Source organism: Ranitomeya imitator, chromosome 10 (assembly GCF_032444005.1).
Source record: "Ranitomeya imitator isolate aRanImi1 chromosome 10, aRanImi1.pri, whole genome shotgun sequence".
NCBI classification, from domain to species: domain Eukaryota; kingdom Metazoa; phylum Chordata; class Amphibia; order Anura; family Dendrobatidae; genus Ranitomeya; species Ranitomeya imitator.
In genome coordinates, this window is record NC_091291.1 from 16,548,522 (window position 1) to 16,565,144 (window position 16,623).

Consider the following 16,623-nt stretch of genomic DNA (forward strand, 5'->3'; position numbering starts at 1 on the left):
GTATGTACAGAGGCGGACCCTGTTGCTTCACAGGATCGCACTACCGCAGAATATAAATGCCGTAGCCTGTTAAAGCTCACAGAGCTCGGGAAAAGTGAGCGCTAGTGTGCTGTCACAGGAGTCTGCCCCAAGGTCGCCGGGTTAGAGTCCCTCTAGCACTCGGCGTTGCACCTGCAATGCTAGGAAAAGACCTAATAAATTTAGCGCACTGAGTGAACGCAGCGTCGCACTGGCGAACACCACTTACCACCCTAACTAGGGAGAGGAACGCTCAATACTTGAACAAAGTGCTGCACTGGCGAACGCTGCTATATTGACGCTGGATAAATGTGCATAGTGCCGGAAGGTGCTAGTCAGCTCCAATCACCCACACTCAGATGACGCTAGGGAAGGGGTTCAATTAGGAGCTTCACAAGAACATATACACACACACATACACACTATTTCTGTTTAGCAAGCGGCCATGCAAACCTTTTATAGTTGCAGCCTTCTGGGACCTTGCCAGTGGTCCAATCAGACCCGCTTGAGGACCTGAGCGTGTGACCTCCGACCTCCAATAAGAGGTTTTCCCACGGGCATGCTCAGTAGACAAAAAGCAGGACTTGGTTACAATAGCAGGACCTGGGACGGCAGTAGTAACCAGACATACAGCATCAGCCTGAGCAAGACACTGGGACTGACGTCTCTGCTAGGCAGGCTCCTCTATAGCTGGTGAAGAATGGGAGATCGCAGAGGACATGGTTTGAGATTCCCCCTGTGAAGTAGTGGGAACTCGACACCTTGCTCTTGTTTTTTTTTCTTCCACAAACCATACATTTATTTTTTTGTCAACACAGATATTTAAGAGCTTTTTTTTTTTTTAAATCTAGACGAGTTGTAGTTTTGAATGACATATTTCAGTTTACTATGTAATGTGTTGAAAAACAAGAAAAAAAATTCATGTTAAAAAAAATTGCAATGCCGCCATTTTTTTTCCGGTATTCATTACGTGGTAAAAACGACGTGCAAACATTATCGTCCATGTCAGTAACAGCGATACCGAACATGTATCGATTTTTTTCCCCCTATTTTAGAGATGTGAAAAAGATTACCATAGTGTTAACAAAAAAAAAGTTTTGTTTTGTGTCGCCATTTTCCGAGACCTGTAATGTTGTTATGTTTTGTTTTATTTTTTCCTGAGTGAGGATTTCGAGGTAGAGTGACGATATCAAATATGTTTATTTCTTTCCGTTATATTTAACCCCTTTACGACTTCGGATGTATAGCTATGTCCAAAGTCATCTCCCTGCATTTTATGAAGGCTCTGGTGCTGAGCCCCCAACTTTCCCTACACATGGCAGACGATTTGATCAGTTGCCAGGTGCCTCTAACAGCCACTGGAAGCCAGCGTAGCACAGGCAATCAGAAAAAAAGTTTTAAAAAACCATAAGTTAAAATCACCCCCCTTTTGACCAATTCAAAATAAAAGAATAAAAACATTTGGTATCGCTGAGTTCAAAGTCGCCCAATCTCTCAAAATAAAGAAAATTAATCCGATCAGTAAACAGTTTAACGAGAAAAAAAAGTAAAAAAATTACTGTTTTTGTTTGGTCACCACAAAACTACAATAAAATGCAATCACGGGCAATTAAAACATCATACCTACCCCCAAAATGGTACGAATAAAAACGTCGACTCGGCACGCAAAAAAATAAGCGCTCGCCCAGCCCCAGATTTCAAAAGGTGGAGACGCTTCAGGTCTTGGAAAATGGCAAATTATTAGTAGTATTTTTTCTTTTTTTTTTTTACAAGCTTTGGATTTTTTTTTCACCACTTATATAAAAAAGAATCTAGACATGTTTGGTTTCTGCAAACTCGTAATGGCCTGGAGAAAAACCAGGTCAGTATTAGCATTTAGTGAATATGGCAAATAAAAGGAACATTGTGGAATTGCCCTTTTTTTTGCAATATCACCGCACTTGGATTTTTTTCCCCATTTTCCAGTACACTATATGGTAAAAGCAATGATGTCATTCAAAAGTACAACTCGTCCCGCAAAAAATAAGCCCTCACATGGCCATATTGACAAAAAAAAAAGTGATAGCTCTCGGAAGAGGGGGAGCAAAAAACAATTGCAAGGTTGTGAAGGGGTTAATAAAATAATAAAAGGGTTGATTTTAATTTTTCTATAATTTTTGTAGTCAATATTAAAGGGGTCTAGCATCTCTGATGCTATATGCTGCAATACCACAGTGCTAAGTGAAAACCTTTAATGAGATCTCAGCGACAGGGATGGATAGACCCCCAGCTGTCATAGTAACCCATGAGACCCCCGTGGTCACATCACAGGAGGAGGGGTGGGTGATAGGAACTGGTGCGCGGGCCATGTAAAAGCACCAGGCAGACTGACATCGGTGTTTAACTGGTTAAAAGCTCCATAATATTGCCGGTTTTTGGACCCCCCTCTCCCACAGACCACATTTCAGGATGTTAATGTCCTAATGTAGGAAGGTTTTAAACAACCATGTAATTTGCCACAAACTATCCCGGCAAGTTCACGAAATTCACATAATATGATGATAAATTAGAATTTTTTTCGGCTGAAGTAGAGTCTCAAGGGTATTGTCGGTGTAGAATCACGAAAAAATGCAAAGACTCTGAAAAAAAGGCAAAGACTCTCAAAAAAATAGGCAAAGACTCTCAAAAAAATAGGCAAAGACTCTCAAAAAAATAGGCAAAGACTCTCAAAAAAAAAGGCAGACTCTCAAAAAAAAGGCAGACTCTCAAAAAAAAGGCAGACTCTCAAAAAAAAGGCAGACTCTCAAAAAAAAAGGCAGACTCTCAAAAAAAAGGCAGACTCTCAAAAAAAAGGCAGACTCTCAAAAAAAAAGGGAGACTAAAAAAAAAGGGAGACTCTCAAAAAGGCAAAGACTCAAAAAAAGGCAAAGACTGGCGAAAAATGGCAAAGACTTGCGAAAAATGGCAAAGACTGGCGAAAAACGGCAAAGACTCTCAAAAAAAGGTAAAGACTGGCGGAAAATGGCAAAGATTTGCAAAAAAATGGAAAAGACTTGTGCAAAATGGCAATGACTCGCAAAAAATGGCAAAGACTTGCGAAAAATGGCAAAGACACGCAAAAAATAGCAAAGACTTGCGAAAAATGGCAAGGACTCTGTAATCTCCCTACCAACCAAGCATGTCAGGCAGGAAATTAATGGTACAACTTATTTTAAAAGCAAGTTTGTGCCAATATTATCATAGATACACAGATACGAATAGATAAAGTCAGATTAGATCGGCCCGACAGAGCGCAGCGACCCGCGGGACTCGTCCTGAGGCGACTGACGGTTCTTCGCTCAGCGCGCACTCTGTATATATTGCGTGACGTCACGGACTTCCATGGAGTGGGCGTGTCCGCCGCTCCAGCTTCCTGTTTCGCTCACCTCCTCCTTTCCCAGCGAGTTTTGCTTCCGGTTCGCAGGTGACCGCAGCTGCAGATAGCGGATTGAGGCGCAGGAGGTGAGTGCATTGTGCTGGCTGCTGTTTTCCTCATAGGTTTCGCCATATTTCGTTTTTTTGCAGTCAGGTTTAGCACGTTTAGGATTATTCCCATGCATTTGTACAGCAGGCTTGGTTAGTGACTCTCCAGATGTGGAGGAACCATAAATACCAGCAAGCCTTGCAGAACACTGCACCCTATGGGACTATATTCTTTATTTGTTGTTGATCTCGGCTTCATAGCATGCTCAGGCTAGGCTGGGCATGCTGGGATTTGTAGTGTAAAAAGTCATAATTTGCATTTTGTGCTTTTCTCATTGAGAAGTTTCCATTGTTGCTATATTGGTTGCCATGGACAACACCATCTGTTTGTATTTGCACCCCCTGCCTCCACCCGAAGTGTTGTGTTCCAGTAATAGAGGTGGAATGTACTAAAGCAGCGCAAGGGTCGCAAGCCGGGCCCCCAACCTTTATCACTTGGGCCCCGCAAGCCAATATGAAGCTTAAATTCTGTGTACCCCCTTATAAATAAACAGCATTCCTGGTGGTGACCCCTTCTAAAGTAATAGTATCCTTGGTTCCGCCTTATAAAGTAATAATAGCCCCGATGACCCCTTATAAAGTAATTACCCCTTATAAAGTAATAGTATCCTTGGTTCCTCCATATAAAGTAATAATAGCCCCGATGACCCCTTATAAAGTAATTACCCCTTATAAAGTAATAGTATCCTTGGTTCCTCCATATAAAGTAATAATAGCCCCAGTGTCCCCTTATAAAGTAATAGTAACCTCGGTGCTTCATTATAAAGTAATAATAGCCCCGATGACCCCTTATAAAGTAATAATAGCCCCGATGACCCCCTGTAAAGTAATAGTTGCCCAGGTGCCCCCTTATAAAGTAACAACATCCCGGAGCCCCATTATAATGTAATAATAGCCCTGTGTGCCCCCTTGTAAAGAGGTAATGCCTCCCGATTGCCCCCAATGATTAATATTGCCCTCATGTACCCAGTTAAACAGCAGCATTCACCTGCGCCTTCAGCCACGATCCTATATGTGGCTCACAAACTACTGGTTGGGACCCCCAGGATGAAAGCGGATGATGAGATACCTGCGCTGACACAGTGGAGCAACCTGTCAGCACAGTTTGGGGCTACTGAAGTGTTTTTAAGGGATACTGCTCCAACGCGTCCCTTCTGCAGCTCCCCCCGATGGTGTTAGTTTGCAGGGGGATAACACATCACCGCTGCAGCCAATCACGGGTGATGCTGAGGTGGGTGGCTCAAAAACACGGAAGCCAGTGATTGTCTGTTGATGGTGAAATTACTGATGCAGCCCTGCATATAAAGAAAACGCCTTTTCATGGGTCACAAAGGAGAAGGAAATCCTTATACTAGTGCAGAGATGTCACAAATTTCGCCCCTCTGCAATGTGACAGGCATTTGTATATGTATGTATGTGTATATGTATATATATATATTATTATTGTGTGCCTCTTGCTGAAGACCCCCTCTATGAGCCAGAACGGACAGCTGATTTGGCGATCTCAAACCGTGCTTGTATTGCCATTTATCTGGATCGCTGCCATGGAAAACTAAATTTGCTTGGTTGGCCATGACCTCAGGTGGCAGGTTTTATATGGCGGCTGTGGAGGATCCTGGCATAGCTATCATACAATAAATAATGTTGATTATGATATTTGCCAATATTTTGTGTGATGTGATAAACAGGCATTGCCTATCCCATTCTTTGACATTTTTGGCATATCCGGAGGAATCGGAGCGTGGGAAATGTCCTGCGGGATCAGTGCCTAACTGTAAAATATGGGTCCCCGGATTTGCAGAGGGAAACCGCCATAACCCAATTCCAGCACATTGCATTGCTGTCAAGATCCAGGATTTCCATAGATTCGGGGTGCCATTATACTGATCCCCTAATATATGGCATCCTGAGATGTTTCTATTAAATGTGAATTGGTTAGTGATGAGTGAATGTGCTGGGATAAGGTGTTATCTGAGCATGCTCGGGTGCTAACCGAGAGTCTTCGGCGTGCTCGAAAAATATGTTCGAGTCTCCGCGGCTGCATGTCTCGCAGCTGTTCGACAGACACAACACATGCAGGGATTGCCTGTTTGTTAGACTATCCCTGCGTATGTTGCGCCTGTCGAAAAGCCGCGAGACTTGAAGCCGCAGCGACTCACACATATTTTTCGAGCACGCCGAAATCACTCGGTTAGCACCCGAGCATGCTCAGATAACACCTTATCCCAGCACGCTAACTCATCACTAGAAACAGTCTAAAGCTGAAGGTGACTAAACACCTTTCCCCTTCAAACTTCCTGTTCTTAGCCTCCCCCCCCCAAAATCACACACCGCTATACACATTAGATGGCTGCCAAAATCGGCTCCTTCGGCCGCACTTTAAATTTAATAAGTTAAAGTGTAACTGTACTTTCAGAAAACTTTTAATGTGTCATACAGGGAAGACAGAAGTTTTTGATTAATGGCGGTCTGGGATCTGAGACCCCCCCCCCCCCGACCGATCGATTAAAAAAAATATATATATATAAAAGCTGAAGATCTCTGCCAAGTGCTGCTCTCCTCCAGCAATGATGACCGACCCAAAAAGGAGCAGCACTCGGCTGGACACTTCTGCTCTTACCTTGCACTTGCACCCCCACTAATCAGAACTTCTGACTTGTCAATGGTTTTCTAAAGGGGCAGTTACTCTTAAGGCTGCTTTTCTTATTTTATATTTGCATGTTATTTTTTACTTTTGTATGACGCTGATTTCATCGGACAGTAGTTTGTCCTTCCAGCAGTCAGACGGGTAACCGAACAGCTTAACGAGGTTTTCAGGCGTCGGTCACTTCTGCATCGGAGTGGTGGCGTTACGACACAACACATGTGACAAGGCACAATACGCCGTCCGTACATGGACCATAAACCTCCGACACGTGAAGTCGTCCTGAACCAAGATAATTAAGAACGTGCTATAAGAAAAGGGCAGACTTGTTACATTATTGATGAGCTCGTATCTGCAGTGCCCGAGCTGTGCCGCTACAAGGCATGAAATATATATATCTCCGGATCAATGCCGTGACTATGCTGTAACATCAGCACGCTCTACACCCCCTGCGTAGCGTCGGTAGTTTTAGGACTTTTAGTCCTTGTTCCAACAGGACAGATGCAAAGAAGGTTCTGTCCAAAAATCCACAATTCGTAACAGTACCAGAGAAGGTGGATCTGACTTTACCCCGTGTCACCACCAGTAAAGCAGCAGCTGTCACATATCCTAGTGATATTGGGGGCTGTGACTACCCCTTTCGTTCTGTTGTCGCCCCGGTGAGGTTTGGACCCATAGCCCGAGTTCTGCGAGGCCTCAGGATGAAGCCTGTAGGTGCTGTGGTGTTGTTGCACCCCTGTGGGGTGTAGCGGCCGGGCACCAGCCATGTAATGTACGGGTCAGTGCTGCTTCCTCTAGGAGATGATTTGTTATGATCTGACTTTCTTATGAACTTGTAAATGATTCATTTCCACGGATCATTACACTCTGCTTGTTTTGTGAATTAGTTACTGTGTTAGAAGGATTTACTCTATTTTATTATTCAGAGTGAAATGTATATTTACTACCTGCAAAGCTTTACTAATCCTGTACTAATCCTGAGTTACATCCTGTATTATACCCCAGAGCTGCACTCACTGTTCTGCTGGTGCAGTCACTGTGTACATACATTACATTACTGATCCTGAGTTACATCCTGTATTATACCCCAGAGCTGCACTCACTGTTCTGCTGGTGCAGTCACTGTGTACATACATTACATTACTGATCCTGAGTTACATCCTGTATTATACTCCAGAGCTGCACTCACTATTCTGCTGGTGCAGTCACTGTGTACATACATTACATTACTGATCCTGAGTTACATCCTGTATTATACCACAGAGCTGCACTCACTGTTCTGCTGGTGCAGTCACTGTGTACATACATTACATTACTGATCCTGAGTTACATCCTGTATTATACCCCAGAGCTGCACTCACTGTTCTGCTGGTGCAGTCACTGTGTACATACATTACATTACTGATCCTGAGTTACATCCTGTATTATACTCCAGAGCTGCACTCACTATTCTGCTGGTGCAGTCACTGTGTACATACATTACATTACTGATCCTGAGTTACATCCTGTATTATACTCCAGAGCTGCACTCACTATTCTGCTGGTGCAGTCACTGTGTACATACATTACATTACTGATCCTGAGTTACATCCTGTATTATACCCCAGAGCTGCACTCACTGTTCTGCTGGTGCAGTCACTGTGTACATACATTACATTACTAATCCTGAGTTACATCCTGTATTATACCCCAGAGCTGCACTCACTGTTCTGCTGGTGCAGTCACTGTGTACATACATTACATTACTGATCCTGAGTTACATCCTGTATTATACTCCAGAGCTGCACTCACTATTCTGCTGGTGCAGTCACTGTGTACATACATTACATTACTGATCCTGAGTTACATCCTGTATTATACTCCAGAGCTGCACTCACTATTCTGCTGGTGCAGTCACTGTGTACATACATTACATTACTGATCCTGAGTTACATCCTGTATTATACCCCAGAGCTGCACTCACTATTCTGCTGGTGCAGTCACTGTGTACATACATTTCTTTACTGATCCTGAGTTACACCCTGTATTATACCCCAGAGCTGCACTCACTATTCTGTTGGTGCAGTCACTATGTACATACATTACTGATCCCGAGTTACATCCTGTATTATACTCCAGAGCTGCACTCACTATTCTGCTGGTGCAGTCACTGTGTACATACATTACATTACTGATCCCGAGTTACATCCTGTATTATACCCCAGAGCTGCACTCACTATTCTGCTGGTGCAGTCACTGTGTACATACATTACATTACTGATCCTGAGTTACATCCTGTATTATACATTATTATATTGAGTGCAGCTGTGGAGTATAATACAGGATGTAACTCAGGATCAGTAATGTATGTACACAGTGACTGCACCAGCAGAATAGTGAGTGCAGCTCTGGGGTATAATACAGGAGGTAACTCAGGATCAGTAATGTAATGTATGTACCCAGTGACTGCACCAGCAGAATAGTGAGTGCAGCTCTGGGGTATAATATAAGATGTAACTCAGGATCAGTAATGTAATGTATGTACACAGTGACTGCACCAGCAGAATAGTGAGTGCAGCTCTGGGGTATAATACAGGATGTAACTCAGGATCAGTAATGTAATGTATGTACCCAGTGACTGCACCAGCAGAATAGTGAGTGCAGCTCTGGGGTATAATATAAGATATAACTCAGGATCAGTAATGTAATGTATGTACACAGTGACTGCACCAGCAGAATAGTGAGTGCAGCTCTGGGGTATAATACAGGATGTAACTCAGGATCAGTAATGTAATGTATGTACACAGTGACTGCACCAGCAGAATAGTGAGTGCAGCTCTGGGGTATAATACAGGATGTAACTCAGGATCTGTAATGTAATGTATGTACACAGTGACTGCACCAGCAGAATAGTGAGTGCAGCTCTGGGGTAGAATACGGGATCAGTAATGTAATCTATGTCCGTTTTCAGCATCTTCTTCTTTTCTTGATTCCAGGTTCCCTCCCAGGAATGTTGAGCAGTAATGGGAGGCCATGCCGGCTTCTGGGCATACGACTGGCACCTCTTCCTCCTGGTACTATGTCAGGCCGGCATTGCTACATCCGGGGATTGTAAGGGGCATCGCACCGTGCTCCGCAGTTTGCCCGGATTTGTCAGTGACGGCCCAGGAAACTATTCGGTGAACGGCAACTGTGAATGGCTGATAGAAGGTGCGTGACCCGGGAGAGGAGGCGCTAGCGTGGAGTCGCTCGGATCATGTCTTCCTCGGAGGGTTTATGTACTGCCGTCCCTCCTGGCAGTACACAGCTGCGTGGTGTGACCTGGGCCTCACATCGTGGTCAGTGCGTTCTGGGTTTTCTAATTCAGCCTTTCTTCCTGTTTCTTACTTGTAGCCCCGAACAGCCATTATCGTGTGCTGCTGCGGTTCCTCTTCATGGACACAGAATGCACCTACGACTACCTGTTCGTATACGACGGAGACTCGTACAGCGACCGCCTCCTGGCCAGCCTGAGTGGCAGCAGCTTGCCCCCAACCCTGGAGGCCACTTCTGGAAAGGTACACGGCACTGCTTGACCTACTCTCTGTATCAGAAAGCTGACGGCCCACCCTTAAGAAGAAGTGATAGGCGCTTATAGCTGCTGGGTAGCGATGGGCAGTTCGATCTGTGCTGCACGCGATGCACTGGTTTCCAGTCTGATCCTCGATGGCAGCTGGTCTTCACTTCTGGTCATCCTGGACCTAATAAGCATCGGAGGTGCCAATCATGCAGGTTGCAGAAGTGGAGGACCGGACTGGACTACGGCAGCGCAAATCAAATGGCTCATCTCTCCTGCCGGCCAAACGAGCTTTCATCCGGCCACTATTAAATGGGTGTGACCTCCTCCTATCTGCCGCCACCATATTGTGTTTTAAGTAGTGGGAAGGGTATTAGCTGCGGCCATCACCTCTGGCTCCAACTTAGGACTAAAGGATCAGACATATTGAGATTGATTATGCCCGATCCTGTACACTATTTCTCCTTTTCCATCTGTTGCAACTGTGAATCACAGACATCAACTTCCCCCCCAACCTAAATTCTCCACTTGTGTAAAAAACGAACCATGAGACATCCGGCTTGCAATTATCTTTGATTCTTTTTATCCGGCACGCAGTCACTTATATGTTAAAATTCCCGCTTTTTCCATCTTACTCAGCTGTGCGTCAATGTCTTTGCACATTTCCCTGCACTTTTCCCTGCACATTTCCCTGCACTTTTCCCTGCACATTTCCTTGCACATTTCCTCACACATTTCCCTTCAAATTTATTTGCAAATTTCCCTTCAAATTTATTTGCAAATTTCCCTGCACATTTCCTTGCAAATTTTCGTGCACATTTCTTTGCAAATGTCCCTGCACCTTTCCTTGCACATTTCCTTGCACATTTCCTTGCACATTTCCTTGCACATTTCCTTGCACATTTCCTTGCACATTTCCTTGTACATTTCCCTTCAAATTTCCCTTCAAATTTCCCTTCAAATGTCTCTACAAATTTCCTTGCACCCTTGTTTCTTGCAGATGCTCCTTCATCTCTTCAGCGACGCCAATTACAACCTGCTGGGGTTTAACGCCACGTACAGCTTCTCCTTGTGCCCGCAAGGTTGTTCTGGACACGGAATATGTCAGGAGAGCAGCGAGTGTGCGTGTGACCCCGGCTGGAGCGGAGGCGGATGTCAGATCCCGGACTGTAGCACGTACTGCCACGTGCACCACGGAACGTGCAACCAGGTACCATGGAGAAAGTTATTCGGGACTTCTGGTCTCGTGCTGTTGGGGAAACTACTACTCCCAGCATATCCTGGCCATCAGGGCATGCTGGGGATTGTAGTGTTTACACCATAGGTGCCCGTATTATTCCCTCTCTTGCAGGAAACCCAGCGCTGCGCCTGTTTTCCTGGGTACATCGGGGAACGTTGTGACTTGTCACTGACCGACAACCAGGGTTCCGCGACGTGGTACAACGTGAGCAGTCAGGACCCGTCCTTTACGCCCCGCACCGCAGCTGCCGGAGCTTTCCTGTCCCCGACCAACGCCCTTTATATTTTCGGAGGTGAGGAAGATCGCTTTGAAGCGTCTGCATGAATGGGGGTCGATTAGAGATGAGCAAATTGATTCGTAGTCCGTGGCCAGTGGACCACAATGGCGGCATCCATTACCCATTGACTTTGCATTGGGTTTCGTGTTTCGTTCGATCCCCGACTTTTCGCCATAATCGGCCGATTTCACTCGACTTGACTTTTGAGATAGTTGGGTTCGCAACTCGACCCTAAAAAAGTAAAAGTCGCTCAACCCCAATGGTGACATCACTTTTTTTTTTTCCCTTCCTACTTAGGTCTGGATCTGAATTCCGCTCTTCGGGACATGGCCATTTATAACTTTACATCAAATACATGGGAGAGAAAAAACTTTATTACTTGTCCGGTACGTCTGATTAGCCACGTGATGGCTTGTTCATCAGATTCACAACGTAAACTGCATACATTATTAAATAGGTGTGGTCGGACTGATGAAACTGGTATACTTACTTTGAAAATTCATGCCAGAATTCTTATCTGAAGTTAAACCCTTCCCGCTGTATGACGAACACTTAGGTTGCACATCGGGTACGGGTGTAAGGAGTGTGATTGGGTGCCGGCTGTGTTTCACAGCCAGCATCTAAGTGTAACAGCAGCAATCGGAGCTGGCTCCAGTCACTGACGACTCATCTGGGCCTCAAGAACATCAAGATAAAAAAGTAGAATCCTTTAAACTCCGGTGTGTGATATTCTGACCATCCGCCTAATCTTGTGTCTCTGTTCTCCGCAGGCTGCTCGGCATTCGCACGTCGCGGTGGACTGGAACGGGACGCTGGTTTTGTTTGGGGGGGAGCTACCTGGTGGGAGACTGACTAATGATACCTGGGTTTTCCTGCCCCTGGAGGAGCGCTGGGTGGATCTGAGCCCGTACAGCACCCTGCACCCCCCTGCCCTGGCTAATCATGCTGCCGCCACCGTGGATAACTGGTTGTATGTGTTCGGGGGTAAGTCTGTGTCCATGTAATGTGTGTACACAGTGACTGCACCAGCAGAATAGTGAGTGCAGCTCTGGGGTATAATACAGGATGTAACACAGGATCAGTAATGTAATGTATGTACACAGTGACTGCACCAGCAGAGTAGTGAGTGCAGCTCTGGAGTATAATACAGGGTGTAACTCAGGATCAGTAATGTATGTACACAGTGACTGCACCAGCAGAATAGTGAGTGCAGCTCTGAGGTATAATACAGGATGTAACTCAGGATCAGTAATGTATGTACACAGTGACTGCACCAGCAGAATAGTGAGTGCAGCTCTGGAGTATAATACAGGATGTAACTCAGGATCAGTAATGTAATGTATGTACACAGTGACTGCACCAGCAGAATAGTGAGTGCAGCTCTGGGGTATAATACAGGATGTAACTCAGGATCAGTAATGCAATGTATGTACACAGTGACTGCACCAGCAGAATAGTGAGTGCAGCTCTGGGGTATAATACAGGAGGTAACTCGGGATCAGTCATGTAATGTATGTACATAGTGACTGCACCAGCAGAATAGTGAGTGCAGCTCTGGGGAATAATACAGGAGGTAACTCAGGATCAGTAATGTATGTACACAGTGACTGCACCAGCAGAATAGTGAGTGCAGCTCTGGAGTATAATACAGGATGTAACTCAGGATCAGTAATGTAATGTATGTACACAGTGACTGCACCAGCAGAGTAGTGAGTGCAGCTCTGGAGTATAATACAGGGTGTAACTCAGGATCAGTAATGTATGTACACAGTGACTGCACCAGCAGAATAGTGAGTGCAGCTCTGGAGTATAATACAGGATGTAACTCAGGATCAGTAATGTAATGTATGTACACAGTGACTGCACCAGCAGAGTAGTGAGTGCAGCTCTGGAGTATAATACAGGGTGTAACTCAGGATCAGTAATGTATGTACACAGTGACTGCACCAGCAGAATAGTGAGTGCAGCTCTGAGGTATAATACAGGATGTAACTCAGGATCAGTAATGTATGTACACAGTGACTGCACCAGCAGAATAGTGAGTGCAGCTCTGGAGTATAATACAGGAGGTAACTCAGGATCAGTAATGTAATGTATGCACACAGTGACTGCACCAGCAGAATAGTAAGTGCAGCTCTGGGGGTATAATACAGGATGTAACTCAGGATCAGTAATATATGTACACAGTGACTGCACCAGCAGAGTAGTGAGTGCAGCTCTGGGGTATAATACAGGATGTAACTCAGGATCAGTAATGTAATGTATGTACACAGTGACTGCACCAGGAGAATAGTGAGTGCAGCTCAGGAGTATAATACAGGAGGTAACTCGGGATCAGTCATGTAATGTATGTACACAGTGACTGCACCAGCAGAATAGTGAGTGCAGCTCTGGAGTATAATACAGGATGTAACTCAGGATCAGTAATATAATGTATGTACACAGTGACTGCACCAGCAGAATAGTGAGTGCAGCTCTGGGGTATAATACAGGATGTAACTCAGGATCAATAATGTATGTACACAGTGACTGCACCAGCAGAATAGTGAGTGCAGCTCTGGAGTATAATACAGGATGTAACTCAGGATCAGTAATGTAATGTATGTACACAGTGACTGCACCAGCAGAATAGTGAGTGCAGCTCTGGGGTATAATACAGGATGTAACTCAGGATCAGTAATGCAATGTATGTACACAGTGACTGCACCAGCAGAATAGTGAGTGCAGCTCTGGGGTATAATACAGGATGTAACTCAGGATCAGTAATGCAATGTATGTACACAGTGACTGCACCAGCAGAATAGTGAGTGCAGCTCTGGGGTATAATACAGGAGGTAACTCGGGATCAGTCATGTAATGTATGTACATAGTGACTGCACCAGCAGAATAGTGAGTGCAGCTCTGGGGAATAATACAGGAGGTAACTCAGGATCAGTAATGTATGTACACAGTGACTGCACCAGCAGAATAGTGAGTGCAGCTCTGGAGTATAATACAGGATGTAACTCAGGATCAGTAATGTATGTACACAGGGACTGCACCAGCAGAATAGTGAGTGCAGCTCTGGAGTACAATACAGGAGGTAACTCAGGATCAGTAATGTAATGTATGCACACAGTGACTGCACCAGCAGAATAGTAAGTGCAGCTCTGGGGTATAATACAGGATGTAACTCAGGATCAGTAATATATGTACACAGTGACTGCACCAGCAGAGTAGTGAGTGCAGCTCTGGGGTATAATACAGGATGTAACTCAGGATCAGTAATGTAATGTATGTACACAGTGACTGCACCAGGAGAATAGTGAGTGCAGCTCAGGAGTATAATACAGGAGGTAACTCGGGATCAGTCATGTAATGTATGTACACAGTGACTGCACCAGCAGAATAGTGAGTGCAGCTCTGGAGTATAATACAGGATGTAACTCAGGATCAGTAATATAATGTATGTACACAGTGACTGCACCAGCAGAATAGTGAGTGCAGCTCTGGGGTATAATACAGGATGTAACTCAGGATCAGTAATGTATGTACACAGTGACTGCACCAGCAGAATAGTGAGTGCAGCTCTGGAGTATAATACAGGATGTAACTCAGGATCAGTAATGTATGTACACAGTGACTGCACCAGCAGAATAGTGAGTGCAGCTCTGGGGTATAATACAAGATGTAACTCAGGATCAGTAATGTAATGTATGTACACAGTGACTGCACCAGCAGAATAGTGAGTGCAGCTCTGGGGTATAATACAGTATTAGTCATGCAATGTATTTTAGCTTTTCTTTAAGGTCTCAAACCCTTAAAGTTTTATTTGTTTTCTTCCATACAAATGTTTTTTTTTTCGCAGGACGCACGTCTCGGGATATTTTTTCCTCCAAGATGTTCCGTTTTAACCTTCACACGTGGGAATGGGAAGAGGTGCAGCCCGCTGGAGGAAAGCCCCCGGCAGCCGCTGGCCACTCCATGGTGTTTCACGCTGCGTCCCGATCCCTGTTGGTGTATGGTGGGCACCGGCCGTCCACCGCACGGTAAGAGCCGCTGACACCGATGGGGACGGGAGCGCCGCTGTGCTGGGAAATCTCTGACCAAGATGTGCGGATTAGGAGGGGGCTCGGCAGTAAATCTTCTGTGGAGTCATCCTATAAAATATATTGTTTTTGTTGCTTTTTTTTTTTTACTGTTTTTATGTCTTTCCCTCCCCAGGTTCAGTATACGTGTGAACGCGACAGATCTGTTTCATGTGGATTTTAATTACTGGACCACACTGAAGCCCCGTGAGGGTAACCGCGGGGGTCCGCGTGAGAGAGCCTTTCATAGTGCTGCCATCATAGGAAACTACATGGTGATCTACGGTGCGACGCCATGGCTTATCTTATCCCCGGTTACATATATAACGTGCACCTTTCTCTCTGCGGTCTCATAGTCATTGGTTATGGTCTGATCCTTGGGACCCCCACCGATCCTTTTGGCTCCGGCTCTGCAGGGGAAATGTAATTTTGGGATTATCGGCATTCTGTTTTTTTGTGTTTGCAGGAGGCAACCTTCACATTCACTACCAGGAAGAGAAATGCTACGACCAAGAAATCTTCTTCTACCATCTTGGCTGTCACCAGTGGATCCCCAGCAGTACGCTGAGCCAGATCATGCCTCCTCACCACGGTGCGTATACCTGCCAGTTACCGTACCTCTACAGTGACGCCATCTTACCTTCCCGTAGTGAGGGAGATAAGGAGTTCAATGCAGCCACCACTAGGGGGAGCTCACCGAAGACAGACTATTTTGATGCGCTGGCCGCTGTCAGTCACTGCCGGCAGCACTTACATGGTTAAATCGCCTCCATCGTCCCCCATCGATCATCCCCATGGGATTAGTAGCCATTGCATTAAAAAAAAGTTGTATTTTACAAAAGTTTATAAAAGTATCAAAACAATAATAATAAAAAAAAATTTGAATTCACCTTCTTTTTCCTAATTCGAAAAGCAAGGAATAAAGTAAATTAGATTTTATATTTGCATAGTTAAAAATCCGTACTATGAAAATGTAAAGTTTGCAAAAGCATCAATTCATGTAAAGAAAAGATGACCAAAATTGTCATTTTTTTTTTTTTTAAAGACCTTGCTCCAACCCCCTCTCCAAAAAAAAAAATTAAATAAAAAGTAATACAACTAAAAAGAATGACTCCATCAATGAGAAAATAGAAAAGTTACAGATCTCAGAAAATGCAGACACAGATCTATTATTAGTATTGTATCAATACAATATTACATTATTATATAATTAATATTCTATTTTAATATGTACTTCATTATATGTTAAATATAATTTATTTTAGTATATAATTATATTAATATATCATTAGTATTATCTATTGTTCTATAATGTAATATTTATTATATCAATACAATATT

General features: G+C 44.5%; 1 protein-coding gene across 1 annotated transcript in view; it reads left to right on the plus strand.

The window, feature by feature from the left end:
• The first annotated feature begins 3,451 nt into the window (after positions 1 to 3,451).
• Positions 3,452 to 16,623, plus strand: part of MEGF8 (multiple EGF like domains 8) — a 44,938-nt gene continuing 31,766 nt past the window's right edge. The window contains exons 1-10 of the mRNA XM_069741669.1: positions 3,452 to 3,498; positions 9,139 to 9,352; positions 9,536 to 9,699; positions 10,699 to 10,908; positions 11,050 to 11,230; positions 11,513 to 11,601; positions 11,986 to 12,199; positions 15,063 to 15,243; positions 15,419 to 15,567; positions 15,749 to 15,874. Coding sequence (XP_069597770.1) covers positions 9,166 to 9,352; positions 9,536 to 9,699; positions 10,699 to 10,908; positions 11,050 to 11,230; positions 11,513 to 11,601; positions 11,986 to 12,199; positions 15,063 to 15,243; positions 15,419 to 15,567; positions 15,749 to 15,874 — 1,501 coding nt within the window. The 5' untranslated portion in view covers positions 3,452 to 3,498; positions 9,139 to 9,165. The remainder of the gene's footprint in view (positions 3,499 to 9,138; positions 9,353 to 9,535; positions 9,700 to 10,698; positions 10,909 to 11,049; positions 11,231 to 11,512; positions 11,602 to 11,985; positions 12,200 to 15,062; positions 15,244 to 15,418; positions 15,568 to 15,748; positions 15,875 to 16,623) is intronic.